We start from the raw sequence: 24264 nt of genomic DNA on the forward strand, positions 1-24264 counted from the left end.
ATAGTGATGCGTCCTATGCAAATCAAGCACAGGAGGTTTTATAATTTTCCTCTTCGGGCACAATGGTAAATGTTGCCCTCTTGTGTGGGAAACAAAGAAAATAAGGAAAGTGGTCGAAAGCACTTTGGCTTCTGAGACGTTACGCTTTGTAGAGGCGGTGGATATGCCCTTCTATATATCGCAGATATTGACAGAAATTTAACTTTTGGATATTGTTAATGAAGGCCACCTGTTTCTGTGACTTGTTTTTTTTCTACCAAAAATGAAAAAAGAAAGAAGGGGGGCAATTGCATGTGTGTTTTTGAGTTTCTTCAAATTTTGTTTTCACCTAATTATTTTTTTTCTCCAAGGAAGTGGAGACTGTTAAGTAATGGGTATAAGAGTTAAGTAATGCATTAAGAGACATGGTAATTAGTTGTCTCATTTATGTTAAGTATCCAATGAATGACACTGATATGTAAAGGGGCTTCAGGTGGCCTTTGTGGCTGGTGATGTGTAATTAGAGTTTTGTGCAGATTCTGTTGGTTGAAATGAAAGTGTTGGTGAAAAAGGAACAGAATTTTGACGCTTCATACCACAGCATCTAATACGTCTAACATTCTGTGTCTTCAAGCAGGAACTGCCTGTGTGCTACCATTCACATCACGGCCGCCACCGAAGTCCAAAATCTTTAATATTACGCACCGATACAATTACTCCTTAAAAAGTACAGTTCAATGCAGTGAATACAATACCCTTAATTGTGATCTTTATTCCTACTTGAGCAACAAGAAAACAACCATCTCGGCTCTAAATTCACCTTTAAATAAGAAAAGGACAGAGGAATACTTGCGTTACAGAATTATTCTTTAAGAAGGAGATCTATTGACACTACTTTCCAAAAAAGATCTAACTCCAACCAGAAATTCTCACTATGCCTTCAAAAACTGTTTCGACTGTCTTGTTTCAGCTCCCCTTTGTCCTCCAACATGTCTGCACTGCTTTTAAGTATTGTTGGGCTCTTTTAACTAACCTACAGTGAGAAAAAACTGCCTTACTTGTGATCTCCGCTTCAGCCAGAATTGAACTGAATTGGAAATGCTTTCTCAAAAAGCCTGATGCCTCACTCCACCGAGCAATTCACCAAGCTAAAAAGGAATTAACGCGCAAGGGAATCTCATTATTCAAAACAAAACTGCATTTGCCCAAGTTTTTTACGATTCCTAATTGGACTCCTGGCACCTAAAATATATTTACCTTTCAAACCAGCATTTATTTTAAAACATGACCACAGCTGTCAAACACAGCATAATCCTGACTTTTAACCCTTACTTCACCAAATAGTTAGGAATTTCAGATATCTGAAATTCCTACATTAATCACACTTTACAAGGGCCTCTAATTGCCACCCCCCTCCCCCCCCCCCCCCCCCGAACCCAGCACACACACAAACACACCTTGTCCAACATGAATCTAATTCGTATTTCTCACTCACACTTACATTCCACATTCCTGAGGAGGTCTGGTTTGATTCTGTTCTGGGAGCCCTTTCCCATAGGGCAGGGCTATCGGGGAAAGTCAAGCCATGCCCTTTTTTAAATACAGCATTAACTGCTTATTCTGGTAAGATTTAAAGGCCGCGAAAACCATTTTGAGAAGCCGCGGAGAAAATGTAAGTGTATGAAGTCTTTAGGTGAGAGGGGTGGTGGGTAGGGTGGCAGACTAAGGGAGGTAGGGTGGTTGGTGAATGGGTGGGGGTATAAGAACATAGGATTTGGGGGGGGGCCTGGCCATTCAGCTCTTCGAACCTGCTCCATCATTCAATAAAATCATGTCTCATTTGGTTGTGTTCTCAACTTGCTGTCTGCACCCCCAATAAACTTAATTAATAATCTTTATCTTTATTGTCACGAGTAGGCCTGCGTTACACTGCAATGAAGTTACTGTGAAACGCCCTTTGACTCCCATGCTTAACAAATATCTGCCTTGAATAAATTCAAGGATCCAGCCTTGCTTCAAGCAAAAGTGAATTCCACATGCTAATTGACAGAGAAAATCTCTCCTTCTCGCTATCTTAAGACATATTTACTGTAATTTTCCAGACATTGAGCGGAAAATTCAGAGTGAAAAGTCAGATTTCCGTCTCCAGAAAAACAAGTAAGAATTTGCTCTTGACACATTCATAGCGGGGTGATGGCGGGTCAGCTTTTCTACTCGTCCATTTCAGGGATGCCACTTGCATGGTATTAGCATATTTTAAATACTCATGAACAAAACAATTCACATTAATGTGCGCACCAATGGGAAATTCGACTAGTCTAAATCACAGCCAGGTACAAGTGGCGTGCTACTGTCCACCCTTATTGCACTTAACGACTTTGAGATGAGTGCAATGTTCAAAGTCTACTTGCAAAGCATTGCTCTGGTTCCTCAGCGATGTTAGTTTAGCCCACACTGGTCAGAAGGAGGATTGGAGATGGGAAAGCTGGAGCCTGACATGGAACAATAGAACGCAGGTACAGAAGTAGGTAGCTGGAATTCCATTTGCATGAAGAGAAGGGGTGCACGCAGACTCTAAACAAAAGAAAGGGCGTGGCACAAGAGGGAAGGTTTCCACAGACTCATGGAGCTGGCGGGGGGGGGGAAGCAAAACTGTCTTCCATTTCATTGGCCAGAGGGCTGAGTGAAAGATGGTCATAGTCCCTGGACTGATGCCCTGGACTAATGCCCAGAGACCAGAGTGAGAGATTAAAGGCAGTCTTGGGGATCAGTGGGTTATGATCCAGGGCTCTATATGCCATATTGTGTTTCCATTCCAGGGAGGGACAAAGTCTGTGTGCTCAATGAGGATTAGGCACAGCTTAGTGTGCAGGGTGTGGTCATAGTCTTACTGTCACTGGTGGTGGGGTGTCTGGCTCAGTACTGGGCTGCAGACGGGATGGTCATGTGAATCCTCTGCAACTTTTAAATGGGGAAACATAAGTGGGGTACTTGAAACTCTACAGGGGTGGTGGTCACCTCTATGTGACCGTGCACACAGCCTCAAGAAGGGAGGGGTGACGTCTGCATTGGGAAATCAACAATGGCATAAAGGGGGAGGCTGGAGGATCACTGGAGGGATTTTTACCTGCCTATCGTGGGGGGGGCACCCAAACTCTGACTGGGAGGATCAAAGCTGGTCTGAAAGTAAAAATGGATCACCACTATCTTGAGATACCAAAGATTTGATGAAGTTTGAAGTTTAAACTGGTAAAGAATCTGCAAGTGAGGGGCCAATCAGCCAAATGGCATCCAGTCGTTCCTAAATGGCATAGTGCATTGAGTAAGGTTAAACATATCCTGGATGTGCTCAAGCACCTGACACCCTCTCTGGGATTAAGATGGCAAGTCGTTGGGATGGCATCTTGGTGACCTAAATTAATGAGGTTCTGCCTCAGTTGGAAATCTGGGTCAAGGAAAGACCAATAGTGCAGGCATAGTTATAGGGCATAATGGTGACTTTCTGGTAGCAATTGGAATAGGTATTTACCTGTCCATAGGGAGGAGGATTTAATAATGGTGCCTTTACTCATTGTTACCGCCTTGATGGTAGTGATCCGATTGAGAAGGAGAAGGGCGTGATGTTGCATAGCACAGCTTCGAGAAGAGGCTTGACCTGAGGACCATGGTCCAGGCAAGCCCCAGCAAGACTTGGAGGATTAGGAATTAGACCCATCCCACAGAAGCGACTCGCATGACCAAAAGTCTACTGAAGATGCTGAGTGAGAGACAATGCCATGCAGTCTACAGCTGTGAGTACGGCACAGTGGTTAGCACTGCTGCTGCACGGCGCAGAGGACCCACGTTCAATCCCAGCCCTGGGTCACTGTCCATGTGAAGTTGGCACATTCTCCCCGTGTTTGCATGGATCTCACCCCCACAACCCAAATAGATGTGCAGGGCAGGTGAATTGACTACATTAAATTGCCCCTTAATTGGAAAAAAATATGAATAGAGTAGTTTAAATTTTAAAAAAATCTCTACGCTTGTGAAGCAAAGTGTTGGCTCTTTTTATGCCATATTCTATGGGAGGAGCTAACGCCACACGAACTGGTGGAACATCCCTGCCAGTGATCCTGAAGGTCACTGTTGCACTCAACCAGTGGGCCATTCTGGGGATCCACATGCGATCTATTTCGCATTTCTCAGTCCTCAACAGATATATGGATTGATGCCCTCTCCAGGAAGACGCATCATTATATAACGTTTTCACTGGGTTAAGATGACCAGACTGCTAGATTACTGAGTTTTGCGGCAGTCTCTGGCTTCGCTAAAGTACAGGGTGCGATCGATTGCACATATGACTTTGAAAGGTCCATGGCAGCAGCTGTCAATGTTCATTCACAGGAAAGGATTCCATGCACTCAAGTGTTCAGCTGAGTGGCCGCCAGAAGCACATCATACACGGGTGGGGGGTAATCACGGACAGGGGATGAGAAGGTAGCGGGGTGAATAGAGGGGGGGGGGGGGAGAAGTGGGACCATGGGGAAAACATAATGATAAGGAAGGGAAGGCTTCAGCAGGTTAGGTTTGGGTTGATGGAGCAAAATGGCACCATAAGCAGCCACTTTGGAGGGTCCCTAAATAACGGGAAACCTCCGAGCGCAGGGGCTCACCCACGTGGGATACACACAGTTGGCGGCTATGTTGGGTGTCAGACACTCTGGAAGTTCCCATGACCCATACATCCTGAGGCACTCCCAGATGTCTAAGATAATTGAAGGACCATGATGCTTACAGGACTGGCTGCTTGGTGATGCAGGCTACCTGCTTAAACAATGGCTCATGGCACCAGAACATTGTCCTCAAAGTTCATTGGAGGAGAGAAACCATGTTTGAGAAGATCCAAAATAGAACCGACCATTGGCAACCTGAAGATGCACTTCCGTAGCTTGGACTGCTCAGGTGGGGCTCTGCTGTACTCTCCAGAAAGGGTGTCCTACATCATTGTGGTCTGTTGCGCTCTGTACAATCTGGTGCTTCAAAGGCAAGATCACTTACCAGAGGGAGACCTGGAGGAGGCCGAGTACCCCTTGGATGATGAAGAACTGGAAGGGTGGAAACCTGAAGAGATTGAAGCTGGGGAGCTTCCATGTAAGGACGTGATTGAAGCTGCAAGACGAAGACCTGTCCAAATGTGGTACTGTGGCACAATGGTTAGCATTGCTGCCTCATAGTTCCAGAGACCTGGGTTCGCTTCAAACCTTGGGCGGCTGTCTTTGTGGCATTTGCATGACCTCCTGGTGTCTGCATGGGTTTCTTGCCACAGTCAAAGAATGTGCAGGTTAGGTGGATTGGCCATGCTAAGTTGCCCCATAGTGTGCAAAGGTTACGTGGGGTAACAGGGACAGGGCGGGTATTGGGCTTAGATAAGATGCTCTTTCTGCACATTGTGCAGGCATTATCATTTGAATGGCCTCCTGCACTGTAGGGATTCTATGACACGGTTCAGAGGCTGTTAAATGCAGGCCAGTATTTCCAAGGGGTGGACTGGGGGGCGTTATCTGGGTAGTCGGTCTCCTCCCCCTGCCACCCCACCTGGAGAGGAATGGAGAACATTCCTGACCAAGGAATTGATCACAATGAAGGAAGAAATCAAAGTGGAGATCCCAATGACTGAGGCGCTGGTCACCATGCATATGGTGCTCGATGGAATGGGGAAGAAGCTGGAGGCTCGGGAGACACAATCCTGAAACTCAAAAAGGCGTTGACCAATCAGAGCGACAGGATCTTAGCTCTGGAAGCGGAGATAAAAAGGATGGTGGTGACCCAAGTGGTGGCTGAAGGGGAAGGTCGAGGACCAGGAGAACCAGTCTCGGCAGCAGAATATTCGAATAGTTGACTTGCCAGACGGTATCGAGGGCAGAGACCCAACTGACTACGTGGCCCAGATGCTGGGCATCTTGGACAGAATTTCCCCAACCACCGGACATCTACATGGTCCACAGGTCACTCCATCCGAAGCCCAAGGCCAGGGAGCAGCCATGGGCGATAATCACCAATTTGCACAGGTACCAGGATCGAGAGAGGACCCTGTGTTGGGCTCAGTAGACCAAAGCGAGCAGTTGAGAAGGACACCATATGGGTGTACCAAGACATTGGGGGCAGACCTGGCAAAGTGCAGGGCCGAGTTCAACCACATGATGTCGGTCCTGTATAAGAATGGCATAAAATTCAAGAAGTTATTCCCAGCCAGGCTCTGGGTGACATTCCGAATAAACAATACCATTTTACCACCCCGGCAGAGGTGGATGAGTTTGTGCGGGCGAATGGCCCAGACAAAAAGCAGACAAAGCAATGATGTGGAAGACATAGAGAGAGAAAAGAAAAAAAAGTTACAGACGTGAACAATTTTTTGCGCGGGATGTTACTGCCTTGCTTTGAGCAGGAGCACTAGCTCACAGAAGGAAAGGGCGAGGGCAGCGGAGCACAGAAAAAGGTGAAGAGGAGACCGAGGACGGCAATTGGTCGGACAAAGAGGGGAAAAGATCAGGCCCGGGAGGCAGCCAGTAGATATGAAAGAGAGGGGGCCGCAGCGCATCTCCTATTATAGATTAATCATCTGGAAGAAGGAACTGAAGGCAATGTTGCTAAGTTTGCAGATGATACAAAGATCTGTAGAGGAAAGGTAGTATTGAGGAAGCAAGGTGTTGCTCTTTCTAGCTTTATTCTATTTGCTCTGTTTCGGTCACCTTTGCTCATGAGTCACCAGGTATCTTTATGATACCGCCACGTGGTTCAAGTTTAGGTTATGATTAATAACACAGCACACCGCTTAGTAAGGATTAAAACAACGGTCATTTATTATATACAACAAGCAATATTAATACCCTAATACTACTTTCTATATAACAAACCTATCACTACTGGCCAATACTTAACTTAGGAAGAGCCCACCAGGTCAGGGAAACGAATGGCTTGTCCAATCAGATCTGGCCCGCGGGATTCAAAAGGCTGCTACAGGTCGGTGGCTAGGTGTCTCTACCGGATAGCGATCGTTGGATACAAACTTACTGCTGCCGGTGGCTGGTCTTCCGAAGGTCTCGAGCAGGCGAAGATGAGAGAGAGAGATCTGAACTTGGACCTTCACTTTTATAGGGCCCAGGGACTTCCCGCCTCCCGGGGCGGCCCTTGACCCTGAGTCCCAAGTGATTGGATTCTGTCCCCAGTCTCTGGGATGTGTCCAATGGTGAGGCGATTCCTCGATCGGGGGGTGGTCGCTCACCTGTCTTTGTTTCGGCCACTGCAGGCGCCGACAGGTCTGGCCCGGTATTCAATTGCTAATATGTTGCAATTGTTCCCGGGGATAGCCGATTTAACTGTGGATGTCTGAATAGATGGGCTGTAAACAGTCCTGAATGAAACTGCGGATACCTGGGTTGATGGGCTGTTGATAGCCCTGAGTATCGATCTGGGCTACGTTCCCAGAGCTGAATATGCAAACCTGTCTGCAGCTGCCTGCTTGTGTCTTTTTGGCTGCTTTTCCCAGCAGTCTTTCGGGTTAGCCATTTTAAACTGGGTTTTTGGCCAGATTAATCGGAACGCAGCCATTTTACATGGCTACAAAGGGGCCTGCAGAAGGATTTGACAGGCTAGGAGAGTCGGCAATGAAGTGGCAAATGAAACACAATGTGGAAAAGTGTGAGGTTATGCACTTTGGAAGGAGGAATTTAGGCATAGACTATTTTCTAAATGGGAAGATGCTTTGGAAATTAGAAGCTCAAAGGGACTTGGGAGTCCTTGTTTGTGATTCTCTACAGGTTAACGTGCAGGTTCAGTCGGCAGTTAAGAAGGCAAATGCAATGTTAGCATTCATGTCGAGGGCTAGAATGCAAGACCAGGGATGTACTTCTGAGGCTGTATAAGGCTCTGGTCAGACCCCATTTGGAACATTGTGAGCAGTTTTGGGCCCCGTATCAAAGGAACGATGTGCTGGCCTTTGAAAGGGTCCAGAGGAAGTTCACAAGAATGATCCCTGGAATGAAGAACTTGTTGTATGAGGAACGGTTGAGGACTCTGGGTCTGTACTTGTTGGAGTTTAGAAGGATGACGGGGGACCTTATTGAAACTTACAGGATACTGCGAGGCCTGGATAGAGTGGACATGGAGAAGATGTTTCCACTTGTAGGAAAAACTAGAACCAGAGGACACCATCTCAGACTAAAGGGACGATCCTTTAAAACAGTGATAAGAAGGAATTTCTTCAGCCAGAGGGCGGTGAATCTGTGGAACTCTTTGCCGTGGAGGCCAAAATCACTTGAGTGTCTTTGAGACAGAGATCGATCGGTTCTTGATTAATAAGGGGATCAGGGGTTATGGGGAGAAGGCAGGAGAATGGGGATGAGAAAATATCAGCCATGATTGAATGGCGGAGCAGACTCGATGGGCCGAGTGGGCTAATTCTGCTCCCAAGTCTTTTGATCTTATGTGAAAATTGTACATTATAACCGTTTCATCCATTTTTACAGTGTAAAAATGCAAACTTTTGCTGAAAATATTTATTAAAAACTATTTGATTCAGGAACACAATGCAACATTGGATGCCACTCACTGAGAATGTTAGGATGTGATCAACTCGTGGACAGCTTATCCACACGGGCTTGCTGGGAGAGACTGATCTCGCCTTCACCACACGAGCAATTTTCATCTCCTCCTCTCTTTCCCCGCCCCCCCCGCCACTTCCTCCCCCCCGAAGTAAGGGCTGAAGATTCTCTTTGTCCAGGATGCTAGATGAGAAGCTGGTGGATGGGATATGGGCAGCATGGTAGCACAGTGGTTAGCATTGCTGCTTCACAGCGCCATGGTCACAGGTTAAATTCCTGTTTGGGTCATTGTCTATGCGGAGTCTGCACGTTCTCCCTGTATCTGCGTGGGTTTCCTCCGGGTGCTCTGGTTTCTTCCCACAAGTCCCGAAAGACATACTTGTCAAGTGAATTGGATATTCTGAGTTCTCCCTTCGTGTGCCAGAAAAGGTGCTGGTTAATGTAAGCCTACTTGTGACAATAAAGATTATCATTATTATATCTCTCCCACCAATATTGTGTGAGAACCCTGAGCTGGGTGATGCTTTGTGTACATAATGCCACTGTGAGTCAGAGTTCGGAGTGAGCTGCAGGTTCATCTACTCAAGTGGAGCGGGTGAGATCATTCATCCGCTTACTGCACTAAATGGCATTTCTCTGGTGGTTGCCCGTGGAGCAGCTGACCTCCTTTGTGACCACCTAGGCCAGTGAGGTGAGGCTAGTGAACCTCTGCATCCATCCCTGGGGGAAAAAAAGCTCCTCCCCCCCCCTCCCTGAGTTCTGACACCTCTAACTCCAGGGAGCCATGGCTAAACCTTGGTGCACTCTTCTTGTTCCTTGCAACCATCTCCTGAACTTGTGACCACATATCTGGACTGCAGAGAGTAATGTGTGTTCTGGTGGCATGTAAATATGCCGCCAGGAGCTTTGACCCTGTGAGGTGATGGTGGACAGATGAATTAGTGTCTTCCTAATCATTTCCAAACCTTTTTGTGATTCATGTACCAAGACACGCATATCTCTCTGCACCACAGAATTCCTCAATCTCTCAATTGAAAGAGTATACTGCTTTTCTATTCTGCCTGCAAAAATGTACCAAGACACGCATATCTCTCTCTACTACAGAATTCCTCAATCTCAATTTAAAGAGTATACTGCTTTTCTATTCTGCCTGCAAAAATGGACAAGTTCATATTTTCCCATATTATACATCTGTCAGATTTTTGCGACTATTTTAACCTGTCTATATCCCTTTGTAGAGTTTGCCGCCTTTTGCCTTATTACTTTTCTACCTATCCTGATGCCCTCGGCAAATTTAGATCCCATAAATATGATCCCTTTTGGTCCCTTCGTTAAATGCTTTATATAGATTGCAAATAGTTGAGGCCCCAGCACTGATCCCTGTGGCATTTTATTAGTTACAGATTGCCAGTCTGAAAAAGACCCATTCATCCTGATTCTCTACTTCCTGTTAGCTATCCTTTATCCCTGCTAATATGTTACCCCTCCACCATGTAATCTTTTGTTTTTAAATTTAGAGTACCCAATTCATTTTTTCCAATAAGAGGCAATTTAGCATGGCCATTCCATCTACTCTGCACATCTCTGGGTTGTGGGGGCAAAACCCACGCAAACACGTGGAGAATGTGCAAACTCCACACGGACAGTGACCCAGAGCTGGGATCGAACCTGGGACCTCGGCACCTTGAGGCTGCAATGCTAACCAGTGGGCCACCGTCCTGCCCTCCACCATGTAATCTTGAGTAGCAACCTTCTATGTAGCGTCTTATCAAATACCTTCTGGACCTTCTAGTACACCTACAGGCTCTGCTTTACCCACTTTGTTTGTTACTTCCTCAAAAATCTCTCATAAATTAGTTAAATACTATTTGCGTTTCACAAACCCATATTGACTGCCTGATTAAATCATGATTTTCTAAGTATCCTGCTATAACCATCTTCAGAATGGATTCCAGCAATTCCATTTTGACAGATGTTTGGCTAACTGGCCTACAGTTTCCAGGGGGTCCATCCAATCCAAAGATTGGAAGTTCTGGGCCAATGCCATTCCTTCACTGTCTCTGTTTTGAAGTCCTGGGACACTGCAACAGCATTGGGTGTACCTGAACATCAAGGATTGCAGTAGTAATTTTACATAAAGAAAGTAATTCACTACTGTCTTAAGGGCAATGAGAATGGACAATAAACAATGCCCACATCCCATGAATGAATTAAAAAACATAAGCTCTTTACATGCAGCGGTGTGGTGGCACAATTTAATAAATATTTTGTCCATAAGCAGATCCATATGATAAACTAAGTACGTTGTATGATGTATTTTTCATACTCCTGTCCCATGACATAACAGGAGCAATCTCATAGGAGATTACAACACTATATTTTGAATTCAAAATGACTTAATTGAAGCTGTTTGATTCAAACTTTTAATACTATAGTCCCTTTTTTATGCTGCTTATTGAAATGGTTTTATAAAACTGAAAAACCGAGTGCAAACTCTAAGACTGAAGACAAGCTATCAGTAGGCTGCAGTACAATTTTTTAAACATGTTGCATTACAGGAGGTAGAATGGTGTAAATTCTGCAGATACAATTGATAAATGTAACATTTTACTTGTAAATTATTCAACTCAATTTTTTATGTACAATCTTTAAATCTTAATGTACAGAAGACTCCAGGAAGATGATCAGTTCCGTACGTCATCTTTACCTGCCATCCCAAACCCTTTTCCAGAACTGTGTAGCCCCGCTAGTTCTCCAGTGTTGACTCCTGGTTCTATGCCTCAGAATCCACCTACCCATAATCATGTGAGTAGAAATGCATTTAATGCTGTTTCAAAATGTGAACCACTTTACATATGCATGAATTACTGTGTATTTTTCGTACTGTAAGCTATTTCTCAATTTTACAACGTTTTCAATTCATATTTTCAATTTGTATTGAAAACAATACAAATTATTCACATTTGGTAATCTGTAAAGGTAATCTGAGGTGACCAATAAGGGGAAAAAGGCAATGGTGACTCTTTAAGATCTGATGCCAGATGTTGTTTCTGTATTGAATGGCGTTTCCTTCAATATTCCCATCTTCCCTAAGTCTTTTTATAGCTCCTCTGTATTGATTAAGTTGTCATTTATGTAACTTGTTGTATTATGTTTTAACAATTTACTATCTCGACTGCTTTTGGGGATTCTGAATGGTAGATGCTTTTTCAAAGTCTGAAGGTGGTTCCTGAGCAATCAAGTTTTTTTTTTTTTTTAGTTCACTGCACCCAGGACACCATCTGAGTACAGATCTAATGTGCTGGCATCTATCTTATTTGGTATCAAGTACACTGACATATTGAAGCAGTGCTTCAACTTGCTGGGAAGAAAGCTACAATACAACGTGATGGTCTTGCCTTTTAATTTGCAAATGTGGCATCACATTAACATTCCTGTCAACAACTTCCCATGTCCTCAGTGAAGTGCATTCAATCTTTTAAACTACGAACATATATTTTTGCCACCTGGTGAAACGTGCGTGTGTCCTTTTGCATGAACAAACAATCTTTAGTCAATTCAGTGTAGCCATATTTTGTATGTCAAATCATGTGTCTGAAAATGCCCAGTATTTGTACTATGATGTTTGCTCATGTAATGTGTATGTTCTGAAACCTATTGTTGTCCTACTGTAATGGTGCACTGAAGGTTGCACTGATGGATGGGAGACTGTATGGATTGACAGGATCCTTGCCCCATAAACTTGAGTCCTGAGAGGACCACTCCTGTAGGCAGTTTCGGTCTCTGATCATTTTGGCATATCTGCACGCTTTAGGCAGTTCTGGTAGAGAGACTGGAAATGTTGACATTATCACACAGCAGTATAATCTCTTCCCATTCTTGGCATACCCCTACAAGAAGACCGTCATTTGCTATCTCTTCCGGGTGGTGTAGCAGCAGACCACGTGGTGCCAGTGAAAAGGTTTACCTCATGGTTGTGGTCTATGAACTCAAAATTGGAAGAGAGAACTTGTCTGGACCCACTCCTGAGTATCTGGTGGAAGATGATGCTGCAAAAGTCCATGGAGTTTCCACATGTTCAGTGGTGGATCTCATTGATGCCAAATGGTTATCAAAATTAATGTACCTGTTACAGGCAGGAGGGGGATTAATTTAAACAGCTCTGATTTCTTTTCCTGCTACCCGTCCATAAACAGAATGGTATTTTTGGTTTTCCCCAAGCCTTCAGTTTGAAGTGATCTGATTCTCTATTAATAGACCCACAGCAAACATGATGTGGTAAAATAAGAGTGTTGGTTTATTTTACACGCATTTGAAATGTGGAAAAGGGGTTACACAATGTCTGCTCTTTTGCACTCGTGCATTAAAAGGGGGATAAGTGAAAGAATAAGCTCCAGATGCAAAGACCACAAAATAAGAGTTATAGTTTCATGTGAATCCAGAATCAAAAGTCCATTAGTGTGTTCCTTCAGAGATTAGCAGGCTGAAACTGGTGCAGGGGGATCCATCTTTCTAGAAGTGAGGACGTCCATGATTGAAGAAGAGAGAGAGAGAGATGGATTAGTCTTATGGGCACTGAGGCAGGAGTTCCATTGTTCCAGCAGTACGTAGTGCTGATGAGGGCCTGGCAATTTACCTGGACAGAGCTCCCTGCTGTTAACTGTTAGGTTGTAAAATAGTAGACTCCCTGGTTCAGTTCCATACGGCAACGTTACAGGTTCCAACAGCATGGGGGAAGTCACGTGACTACCTCCCACTTCTCCTGGGTTTGGTAAAGGATGTGCTCTTTTTTTCAGGACTGTTATCTTTAGGGGTTTAACAGAAGAGTCCAGGTCCCTTTGTCCTTGCAGACATACCGGTTCTGTGGGCCAGCCCTAGAAATGTAAAGGGCGTTGGTGCATTTGTTTAGAATTTGATTTCCCTGCTCCCCATCACATACAGACAGTAGTCGGTAGTGCATGGCAACGGACCGAGTTTGCTGGGCTGCGACTGGTTGCAGCACCTGTGGTTAGATTGGCAGCGTGTTTGCCAAATGTACCCAAACGGACTGGAAGGAGTCTTGTCAAAGTTTCCAGACATATTCCACAAAAGCCTGGTCACCATACAGGGGGCCATGACCAGGATCAGCGTGGATCCATTGGCACAACCATGCTATTTTCGGCCCGACCCGTCCTGTATGCCGTGCAGCCGAAGATAGATGTTGAATTGGATCGTATGGAGCATTTAGGCATCATACGTGCCATTCAGTTCTCCGATTATCTGCCCCAACTTCACTGTGCTGAAGTCTGACAGCTCCGTACGCCTAATCAGCAATTACAAAATGACAGTGAACCAAGTATCTCATTTGGACCGTTCCCCGGTTACCTGCGTCGAGGACTTGTATGTGAAGCATAGTGGCAGTTGCACGATCACTAAGCTAGACATGAACCATGTGCACTTCCAGTTGGTCCTAGACCCGACTTGGTAATGGTCAACATGCACAGGGGCCTGTAAAAGTACATCTGCTTGCCTATCGGGAATGCGGATTTAGGCTATTGAGTTGGATAATCAGCCATGATCATAATGAATGGTGGAGCGGGCTTGAAGGGCCTCCTCCTGTTCCTATTTTTGCTATGTTTTGCTGTGTGGCTTATCCCAGGTCATGGTTTACCTTGATGGTACCTCAACGATGTCCTAATCACTGGCTCCTCCGACCAGGAACATTTATGAAACTTGGCCGAGGTTTTACGAAGGTTCCAAGAAGTCGGTATTCACCTCCGGCGGGAGAAATTAATACATGGCCGAAGTCATGTACCTCAGTTAACGAGTGGACCGCCATGGCTTGCATTCTGTCGAGGTCAAGGTGAGGGCTATCCGACAGGTCTCTGTACCAGGCGGGCCAACAGAAGTCCGCTCTTTCCTGGGTTTGGTCAATGACTATGGGAAGTTCATCCCAAACATAGAACATAGACCATACAGTGCAGAAGGAGGCCATTCAGCCTATCGCGTCTGCACCGACCCACTTAAGCCCTCACTTCCACCCTATCCCCGTAACCCAATAACCCCTCATAACCTTTTTGGTCACTAAGGGCAATTTATCATGGCCAATTCACCTAACCTGCACGTCTTTGGACTGTGGGAGGAAACCAGAGCACCCGGAGGAAACCCACGCAGCACGGGTAGAGCGTGCAAACTCCGCATAGACAGTGACCCAGCAGGGAATTGACCCTGGTGCTGTGAAGCCGCAGTGCTATCCACTTGTGCTACCGTGCTGCCCATTAGCCACCCTGTTGGCCCCCCTACACCGGCAGTTGAAAAAGTGCCTACCATGTGAGTGGGCCGAGCCCCAGCAGACGTTTCTTTCGGATGTGCGACAACTGCTATCGTCCTCCCAGCAGTTGACCCAATTTGACTCCTCCAAGTGAGGTGTCGGCTTACGGGGTCAGGGCCATCCTCGCTCACCACATGGCCGACGGGAGAGAGCGCTCATGTCCAGGACTCTCACGGACAATCAAGGAACCTATGGCCAGATCAAAAAGGAAGGTCTGGTTGTTGTTTCCAGTGTGAAGAAATTCCACTACTATATCTACTGGCATCCCTTTATGGTTCTGACGGACCATAGGTATGTAAAGAGAAAGATTGATTAAAAACTAATGTAGACCCCTTGCAGTCAGAAACGAGGGGATTCATGACAGGGGACAAAGAAATGGCTGAGGAACTAAATTCGTACTTTGCTTCTGTCTTCACAAAGGAAGACATGAATAATGTACCGGAAGTTCTGAGAAACACAAGTTTTAGTGAGGAGCTGAAGGAAATTAGTATTGGTAAAGAAATGGTTTTGGGACTTCCGGTGGCGGCCATGGAGGAGAAGGTCACACATTTGATAGCTCCTGCCTGTGATGGACTTTTGGACCTTTTTCACCCCACCCCTGGTTTTTCCTGGATTTTATGGGATAAATCGGTGAAGAGTGAGACAGTGAGGATAAATCTCCCTCCGGTGTATGGAGAATTGGACCAGAAGTGGCCGTGTGACAATTTAAAGTCCTATAAGGAAGTCGCGAGCAGAGCCCATAACGTGGGAAAGCATGGCGGAGAGCAAGGGCCGCGGCGAGACTGCACAGTGGTCGACGGAGCAGCTGGTGAAGTTTTTTGAAGGTTGCTTCGCCAAGCTGAAGAAGGGCACACTGGACCCAATTAAGGCTTCGATTGATCAAGTTGTGCAGAACCGAGAGCCACGGAAGAGCGATCCAGGAGGTGGAGAAAAAGGTGTTGGAGCACGAGGAATACATAAACGTGCTGGAGACCAAGGTGGAGATGATGAACGACCATCAGAAAAGAATGCAGGAGAAGCTGGAGGACCTGGAGAACAGATCCAGGAGGCAGAATCTTAGAATTGTTGGCCTCCCTGAAGGCAGTGAGGGATCGGATGCGAGGGCTTATGTGACGGGCATGTTGGAGAAGTTGATGGGGGCTGAGGCGTTCCCTCGGCCGCTGGAAGTGGATAGAGTGCACAGAGCCCCCACGAACGAGCCGCTGAGCGCGATGGTGGTACGCTTTCACCGATTCCTGGACAAGGAACACGTTCTGCGGTGGGCCAAGAAGGAACTGAGCAGCAAGTGGGAGAATTGTGAGCTGCGCATTTATCAGGACCTGGGCGCGGATTTGGCCAAGAGGCGAGCCGGGTTTAATTGGGCAAAAACGGACCTCTTTAAGAAGGGGGTGAAGTTCGGGATGTTGTACCCAGCCTGTCTGTGGGTCGCACATATGGAACAGGACTTCTACTTCAAAACACCAGATAAAGTATGGACTTTTATTAAAGAAAAGCGGCTGGAGGCGAACTAAAAGACATTGAAGCCTTGGAGAGTACTGTGGTGGCGATTTGTTGTGCTGTATAAGTAGTGTTATGTGCAATAAGGGGCTGTTTGGATGGCTAAAGGTAACTTTGTCTTGCAGTGAGCGGGTTAGAGGGGGGGGGGTGGCCTTTGGGGTTGGTTCTGTTTTTGAGTGTTTTTCTCAAGTGGCTGTTTTGATATTTGTTTACTGGGGAATGTGATGCTTTTAATATGTTTGCCCAAGTGAGGGGAGAGAACAATGGGGGGGGGGGGGAACTGCTTGGTGCCAGGGGCGGGCGCTATCAAGTCCGCATGAGTCAGCTGACTCATGGAAGCACAGTGGGGGGCAAGCAGGTGTTAAGCTGGAGCTTGACTTGGGTGGGGTTGGGTTTCTAGCGTTGTTGCTGGGGGGGGGGGGGGGGTAGTAGAGCCGGGGGAGCTGCTTTGCTGACAGGGGAGGAACTGTTACTCGGGGACAAATGGGATGTCCGGAACGGCGAATGCCCGAGGGGGGGCTCGAGGAGGCGGAGGGCTCGAGGAGGCGGAGGGTGCGAGCTGGAGGATGGCCTAAAAAGGGTGATGGCTAGTTGACAGGGGTGAGGGGGGAGGGGGGGGCTGTTGGAAGCCCCCCCAACCAGGCTGATTACATGGAACGTCAGAGGGCTGAATGGGCCGGTCAAGAGGGCTCACGTGTTTGCGCATTCAGGGGACTGAAGGCGGATGTGTCGATGCTACAAGAGACACACCCAAAGCTTACAGACCAGGCGAGATTGAGAAAGGGGTGGGTTGGCCAAGTATTCCCTGCAGGGCTGGACTCAAAGACCAGGGGAGTAGCGATCTTGATCAACAAACGAGTGGCATTCGAGGCAGGGAGAATCGTGTCAGACAAGGGGGGTAGGTACATCATGGTGAGTGGGAAGCTGGAGGGGGTGCGGGTGGTACTTGCGAACAAATATGCTCCTAATTGGTACGATGTGGAATTTATGAAGCGTGTGTTAAGTAAGCTCCCAAACTTAGAGTCACATAACCTGATCATGGGAGGAGATTTTAACACAGTCATTGATCCGGAATTGGACCCGTCGAAATCCAGGACAGGGAGGAGGCCAGCCGCGGCAAAGGAATTGAAAGGGTTTATGGAACAGATGTGGGGAGTAGACCCATGGAGGTTTGCACGGCCAATTGCGAAGGAGTTTTCTTTTTTCTCACATGTCCCCAAGGTATAACCTCGCATCAACCTTTTCGTTCTGAGCAGGGCGCAAATAACGGGGGTAGAGGATACTGAATACTCTGCAATCGCAGTGTCGGATCATGCCCCACATTGGGTGGATCTACGGGTTAGTGTGGAGAGAGGGCAATGCCCGCTGTGGAGACTGGATGTGGGGTTGCTAGCGGACGAAGCGATCTGTGGGCAGGTTAAGAAATCCATCCAGAACTACCTGGAAACAAATGATACGGGGGAGGTCTCTGCAGCAACGGTTTGGGAAGCTTTGAAAGCAGTGGTCAGAGGGGAATTAATCTCGATGCGGGCCCACAGAAAAAAGGTGGAACGGGCTGAGAGGGATAGGTTAGTGGAGGAGATACCCCAGGTAGACAGGAGATTATTGGAGGTCCCGGACACGGGGCTACTGAGGGAGCGGCGGGGCTACTGAGGGAGCGGCGGAGTTTGGGCTGTTGACCACAGGTGGCAAAGCAGTGGAACAGTTGAGGAAGGCAAGGGGGGCGATTTATGAGTACGGGGAAAAGGCAAGCAGAATGATAGCGCACCAGCTCAGGAAAAGGGAGGCGGCCAGGGAGATAGGTAAAGTAAAGAGTAGAGGCGGGAATATTGTACTGGACCCAGTGGGGGTGAATGAAGTGTTTAAGGACTTTTATATTATATAAGTCGGAACCCCCGGCTGAGGTGGAGGGAATGAGGCAGTTTTTGGATCAGTTGAGGTTTCTGAGGGTAGATGAGGATCTGGTGGAAGGGCTGGGAGCTCCAATTGAGATTGAGGAAATAATCGAGGGGCTGGAGGGCATGCAGTCGGGCAAGGCACCGGGGCCTGGCGGCTACCCTGTAGAATTCTCTCAGACGTTTTCAGAGATATTGAGCCCACTGCTGGTGAGGACATTTAATATGAATGAAGAGAGAAGGGAGTCCTCCCCCCAACAATGTCGCAGGCCTCAATTTCATTGATCCTGAAACGGGAGAAGAATCTGGAGCAATGCGGGTCATACAGGCCAATTTCTCTACTGTATGTGGATGCCAAACTGCTGGGTAAGAAACTGGCCACAAGGATAGAGGGCTGTGTCCCGGGGGTGATGGGGGAAGACCAGACTGGATTTGTAAAGGGCAGGCAACTCGAGGCCAATGTTCGAAGGCTTTTGAATGTTATTATGATGCCCTCCAAAGGAGTGGAGGTGGTGGTAGCGATGGATGCGGAGAAGGCTTTTGATCGGGTGGAGTGGAATTACCTCTGGGAGGCGCTGGGAAGGTTTGGGTTTGGTGAAGGCTTTATTGATGGTGCGGTTGCTCTATCAGGCACCAGTAGCGAGTGTGCGTACGAACCGGCTGAGGTCAGGGTATTTTAAACTACACTGAGGGACAAGGCAAGGGTACCCCCTCCCCCGTTACTGTTTGCTCTGGCCATTGAGCCATTGGCCTTGGCATTGAGAGCCTCTAGGAACTGGAACGGGCTGGTTCGGAGGTGGGGGAGGGGATGAGGGAAGTAATGCGAATCCTGGGGAAATTGGGCAATTTTTCATGGTAGAAATTGAACATGGGGAAAAGAGAGATGTTCACGATCCAGGCAAGAGGACAGGAGAAGAGACTGGGAGAGCTGCCGCTTAGAATGGTGGAAGAACTTTCGGTATCTGGGAATCCAGGTGACCCGGGAATGGGAGGCACTTCACAAGTTAAACCTATCCAGGCTGGTAGAACAAATGGAAGGGGACTTTAAGAGATGGGACATGCTCACGCTATCACAGACCATGAAAATGACGGTCCTCCCCAAATTTTTGTTCGTCTTTCAGTGCCTCCCCATCTTCATCCCAAAGGCCTTTTTCAAGCGGGTGAATAAGGTTATTTCGGGCTTTGTGTGGGCGGTTAAAACCCTGCGAGTGAAGTAAGTGTTGCTGGAGCGCAGTCGGGGGAAGGTGGGTTGGCGCTGCCGAACTTCTGTAATTACTACTGGGTGGCTAATATAGCCTTGATTAGGAAGTGAGTAGTGGGGGAGGGGTCGGCGTGGGAGCGGATGGAGGCGGCGTCATGCAAAGACACCAGTTTGGGAGCACTGATAATGGCACCTCTTACGTTCTCGCCGGCCCGATACTCCACCAGTCCGGTGGTGGTGGTGGCTCTGAGAATCTGGGGGCAATGGAGGAGATATAAGAGAGTGCAGGAGCATCGGTGTGGACCCCGATTTATAATCATCTGTTTGTACCGGGTAGGCTGAATGGTGGGTTCCGGAGATGGCAAAAGGCAGGAATTAGAAGGATGGGGGATCTATTTGTAGATGGGAGCTTTCCCAGCTTGAAAGCCTTGGAGGATAAATTTGACTTAAGGAATTGGCCCTAGAAATAATAGATCCATTGGTGCTTATTTTTCAAAATTCTTTGTACTGTAGAATGATTCCTACAGATTGGAGGGTACCCGAAGGGTTGTGAATCTCTGGAATTCCTTGCCCAGTGAAGCAGTTGAGGCTCCTTCTTTAAACGTTTTTAAGAAAAAGATAGATACCTTTCTAAAGAATAAAGGGATTCGGGGATATGGTGTACGGGCAGGAGAGTGGAGCTGAGTCCACAAAGATCAGCCATGATCTCATTGAATGGCGGAGCAGGCTCGAGGGGCCAGATGGCCTACTCCTGTTCCTAGTTCTTATGTTATGAATGTAACCCCGCTATTCAAGAAGGGAGGTAGAGAGAAATCCGGTAACTATAGACCAGTGAGCCTAATGTAGGTAGTAGGGAAGTTGCTGGAGTCCATTATCAAGGATTTCTCAGCACAGCATTTGGAAAGCTGTGATGTAATCAGACAAAGTCAACATAGATTTGCGAAAGGAAAATCATGCTTGACAAATCTGTAACTATTAGAGTTGACCAGGGAGAACTGGTGGATGTGATTTATTTAGACTTTCAGAAAGTTCCCGACAAGGTCTCGCAAAGCAGATTAATATGTGCAGTTAAAGCGCATGGGATTAGTGTCTTGAGATGAATCGAAAACTGGTTAGCAGATGGGAATAAATAGGTATTTTTCTGATTAGGTAGTGACTAGTGGGGTACCACAGGGATCGATGCTAGGACCCCAACTGTTCACATTATATATTAATGATTTGGATGAACGAACAAAATGTATTATTTCCAAATTTGCAGATAAGAAGGGCAGCATGGTGGCGCAGTGGTTGGCGCTGCTGCCTCACGGCGCCGAGGTTCCAGGTTCAATCCCGCCTCTGGGTCACTATTCGTGTGGAGTTTGCACAATCTCCCCGTGTTTGCGTGGGTTTCGCCCCCACAACCCAAAGATGTGCAGGGTAGGTGTATTGGCCACGCTAAATTGCCCCTTAATTGGAAAATATGAATTGTGTATTCTAAATTTAAAAAAAAAAAAATTAATTTGCTGACGATACAAAGTTCAGTGGGAGAGCAAGCTGAGAGGAGGATGCAGAAATGCTGTAGCAGAATTTGGACAGGCCGAGTGAGTGGGCAGATGCATGGCAGATGCAGTATAATGTGGATTAATTAAGTTATTTGCTTGGTTAGCAAAAATAGGAGCGCAGATTATTATTTCAATGGGTATAAATTGAGAGAGATGGATACTCAGTGAGACCTTGGTGTCCTCGTGCATCGGTCGCTGAAAGTAAGCACGCAGGAGTAGCAGGCAGTAAAGAAGGCAAATGGTATTGTCAAGGGAGTGTCCCTTTATGAAATGTTTTTGTCTTATCACATGGCTTCAGTGATGTCATTGAGTGGAGCTGGGCTATGGCTCTGAGTTTTTACTTTCACTTTGAGTTTGGAGCTGGTTTGTGGTATGTGGGTTTTACTTTTGTTTTGAGTTTTGGACTGTGTTTTGAACTGCACAGGTTGAAAGAAGTGTTTCTCTAACTTCATTTTAAAAGCTCTTTCCAGGCTACTTGATAACTTAAAAGAGATAACTGCTTTCTGGAAGGAATTTAAACCTGCTGTGTTTGAGAAAGGGAATAGAGTATCATAAACAGGTCTTATACCAGTAAGAGTATCGTGTGCTGGGGGACACCTTTCTTAAAAAAAAAAAGGGTTTTTTTGTTTATGGGATCTTGTTATTGAATTGGGACAGTTAAAGGGGGAATTCATTGAGGGTTATACATAGATTACTGTAGCAGTGTGGAGTCTTTATGTTTGTCGTTGAAAAAATTCTTACTGTGTGTTTCTAAAAATGTTAACTAAATTCATAGAATAAAGCTTGTTTTTTTGGTTTAAAAGCACATAAGAGCTCTGTTCACTAACACCTGAAAGGCAGGCTCTTGTACTCATCGTAACCAAAATCAATAAACTGTTATAGGTCAGATGAACTCCATAATGTACTTTGGTGTTTTCTGAACCCTGGCCCATTGGTTTTCAAAGTAAGAGGATTTGAGTCTCGGAATACCAATGTCTTACTGCAATTGCATAGGGCATTGGTGAGGCTACACCTGGAGTATTGTGTGCAGCTTTGGTGCCCTCATCTGAGGAAGGATGTTCTTGCTGTGGAGGGAGTGCAGTGAAGGTTGTTGATTCCTGGGATGGTGGGAGTGTTGTATGGTTAGGATTATATTCATTGGACTGTAGAAGAATGAGAGGGGATCTCATAGAAACTTCTAAACAGCAGTAGACAGGGTAGATTCAGAAAGAATGTTCCCTATGGTGGTGAAGTGCAGAACTAGGGGTCGTAGTTTGCACCAGCTCACATCCAGTGTTCGGCCTTGTTGCTGGCCGTATATGTATAAACGTTGGAGCATTGGGCGGGATCAAAGATCCATTGAGCTGCCTTCCACTATCCACCAGACCACCACCGCCGCCGCCAGCAGACTATGTAATTGCTGCCCTCCATTTTATGGATGCTTTACCAGCCACAGTATCGAGCTTCCACAGTTGATCCCAGATAGACTGGCAACTGTCCCGTGTGCGTCACATTATCCTGTATGGGGCCCAGCACCGAGCTTAATCGGATAATTTGAATAGGTTCAGGCCAAAATCCAGTAGCTAAGCGTAGAGGACGGCGTAATCCTTTAGGGAACATGGGTGATAGTTCCAGACTGTGGGCACGGCACACTCTTGCAGGACCTCTACAACGGACACCCTAGGATGTTGAAAATGAAAATATTGGCCCGCAGCTATGTCTTGTGGCCCGTGATCGATGCTGACATTGAGCGGCTGGCCAAAAGCTGTGTACCGTGCCATCCACGCGTGAGAATGTCTGGGTCGCCCTTGGCGACTTTGCAGGCCATTTCCAGAAGGTAATTTAGAACATAGAACATACAGTGCAGAAGGAAACCATTCGGCCCATCGAGTCCGCACTGACCCACTTAAGCCCTCACTTCCTCCCTATCCCTGTAACCCAATAACCCCTTCTAACCTTTTTTGGTCACTAAGGGCAATTTATCATGGCCAATCCACCTAACCTGCACGTCTTTGGACTGTGGGAGGAAACCGGAGCACCCGGAGGAAACCCACGCAGACACTGGGAGAACGTGCAGACTCCGCACAGACAGTGACCCAAGCCGGAATCGAACCTTGGACCCTGGAGCTGTGAAGCAATTGTGCTATCCACAATGCTACCGTGCTGCCCCGTATGCAGGAAGTTACATTTATTTATCGTGCAAATTAAAAGTTCTCAGTTTTATGTTTCCATATAATATTTTGAAATGTAATTGCTCACTTATGGAAGTTTTCCCTTAACAAAATGGCATTCTTGCTATTATTTATATGTTTAAATGGTGACATTTCTTCAAAATGTGCTAGTATTGATTAAATATTGCACACTTTGGCCCCCAGGTGGATATTGAAAGCCTCTTGGTACTAAGCAATCTAAAATCTCATTACAGAAAATAGCTCCAACTTAAATTGAAAGTTCATCAGTCATCTCATTGTTGCCTAGTCTTGAGTTGCTGGATTTCTTTGACATTTATCCAATTTAGCATGGTGGTAGTGCCGCACAACACAATGTAGGGTATTCTCAATGTGAAGGCATGACTTTGTTCCACAACAACTGTGTGGTGTTCACTCTAATACTGTCATGGACAATTCATCTGCAGCAGGCAGATTGTTGAGGATGCGATCCGATATGTTTTTCCTCTTGTCACCACCTGCCGCAGATCCAGCCTAGCAGCTATGTCCTTTTAGGGCTCTACCAGCTCATCCAGGAGTGGTGCTTTCAAGTCACTCTTGGGTGATGGACATTGAAGTCCCCAACCCAGAGTACGTTCTGTGACATTGCTACTCTTAAGTGCTTCTCCAAATGGTGTTCAAAATGGAGTACAGTTTCATCAGCCGAATGGAGGAGCAGGGCATGGTAATCAGCAGGAAGGTTTATTCGCCCATTTTCAAATTGATGCCAAGAAATTTCATGGGGTCCAGAGTTGATGTTGAGGTCTCCCAGGGTTTGTCATCCCAATTGTACAACTTTGTGTCGCCACCACTGCCTGGTCTGTCCTCCTGGTGGGGCAGGGCATAGTCCTAAATAATCGACCCGTTATCTTGAGACCAACCTGGTGTTCACGCTTTCCAGGCCAAGGGAAACAACCTCTCATTGTTTACTCTGTCAATCGCTTTCAAAATCTTGTATGTTTCATTGAGATTGCCTCAGTCTTCTAAACACAAGTCAGTGAATGTCGGATTTACGCAGTCTCTCAACAATTCGAGTGAACCTTCACTCTCTTGACTTCGATGCAAGTACATCT

The 24264-nt window shown here is 46.5% G+C and overlaps 1 protein-coding gene across 11 annotated transcripts in view; it reads left to right on the forward strand.

Annotated features, from left to right (window-relative positions):
- grb10b (growth factor receptor-bound protein 10b) overlaps window positions 1-24264 on the forward strand; it is a 484722-nt gene that overhangs the window by 252507 nt on the left and 207951 nt on the right. For all 11 annotated transcript variants that reach the window (XM_072508844.1, XM_072508852.1, XM_072508843.1 and 8 more), the window contains one exon: window positions 11228-11366. In XM_072508844.1, the coding sequence (XP_072364945.1) occupies window positions 11228-11366 (139 nt within the window). The remainder of the gene's footprint in view (window positions 1-11227; window positions 11367-24264) is intronic.

Source organism: Scyliorhinus torazame, chromosome 6 (assembly GCF_047496885.1).
Source record: "Scyliorhinus torazame isolate Kashiwa2021f chromosome 6, sScyTor2.1, whole genome shotgun sequence".
NCBI classification, from domain to species: domain Eukaryota; kingdom Metazoa; phylum Chordata; class Chondrichthyes; order Carcharhiniformes; family Scyliorhinidae; genus Scyliorhinus; species Scyliorhinus torazame.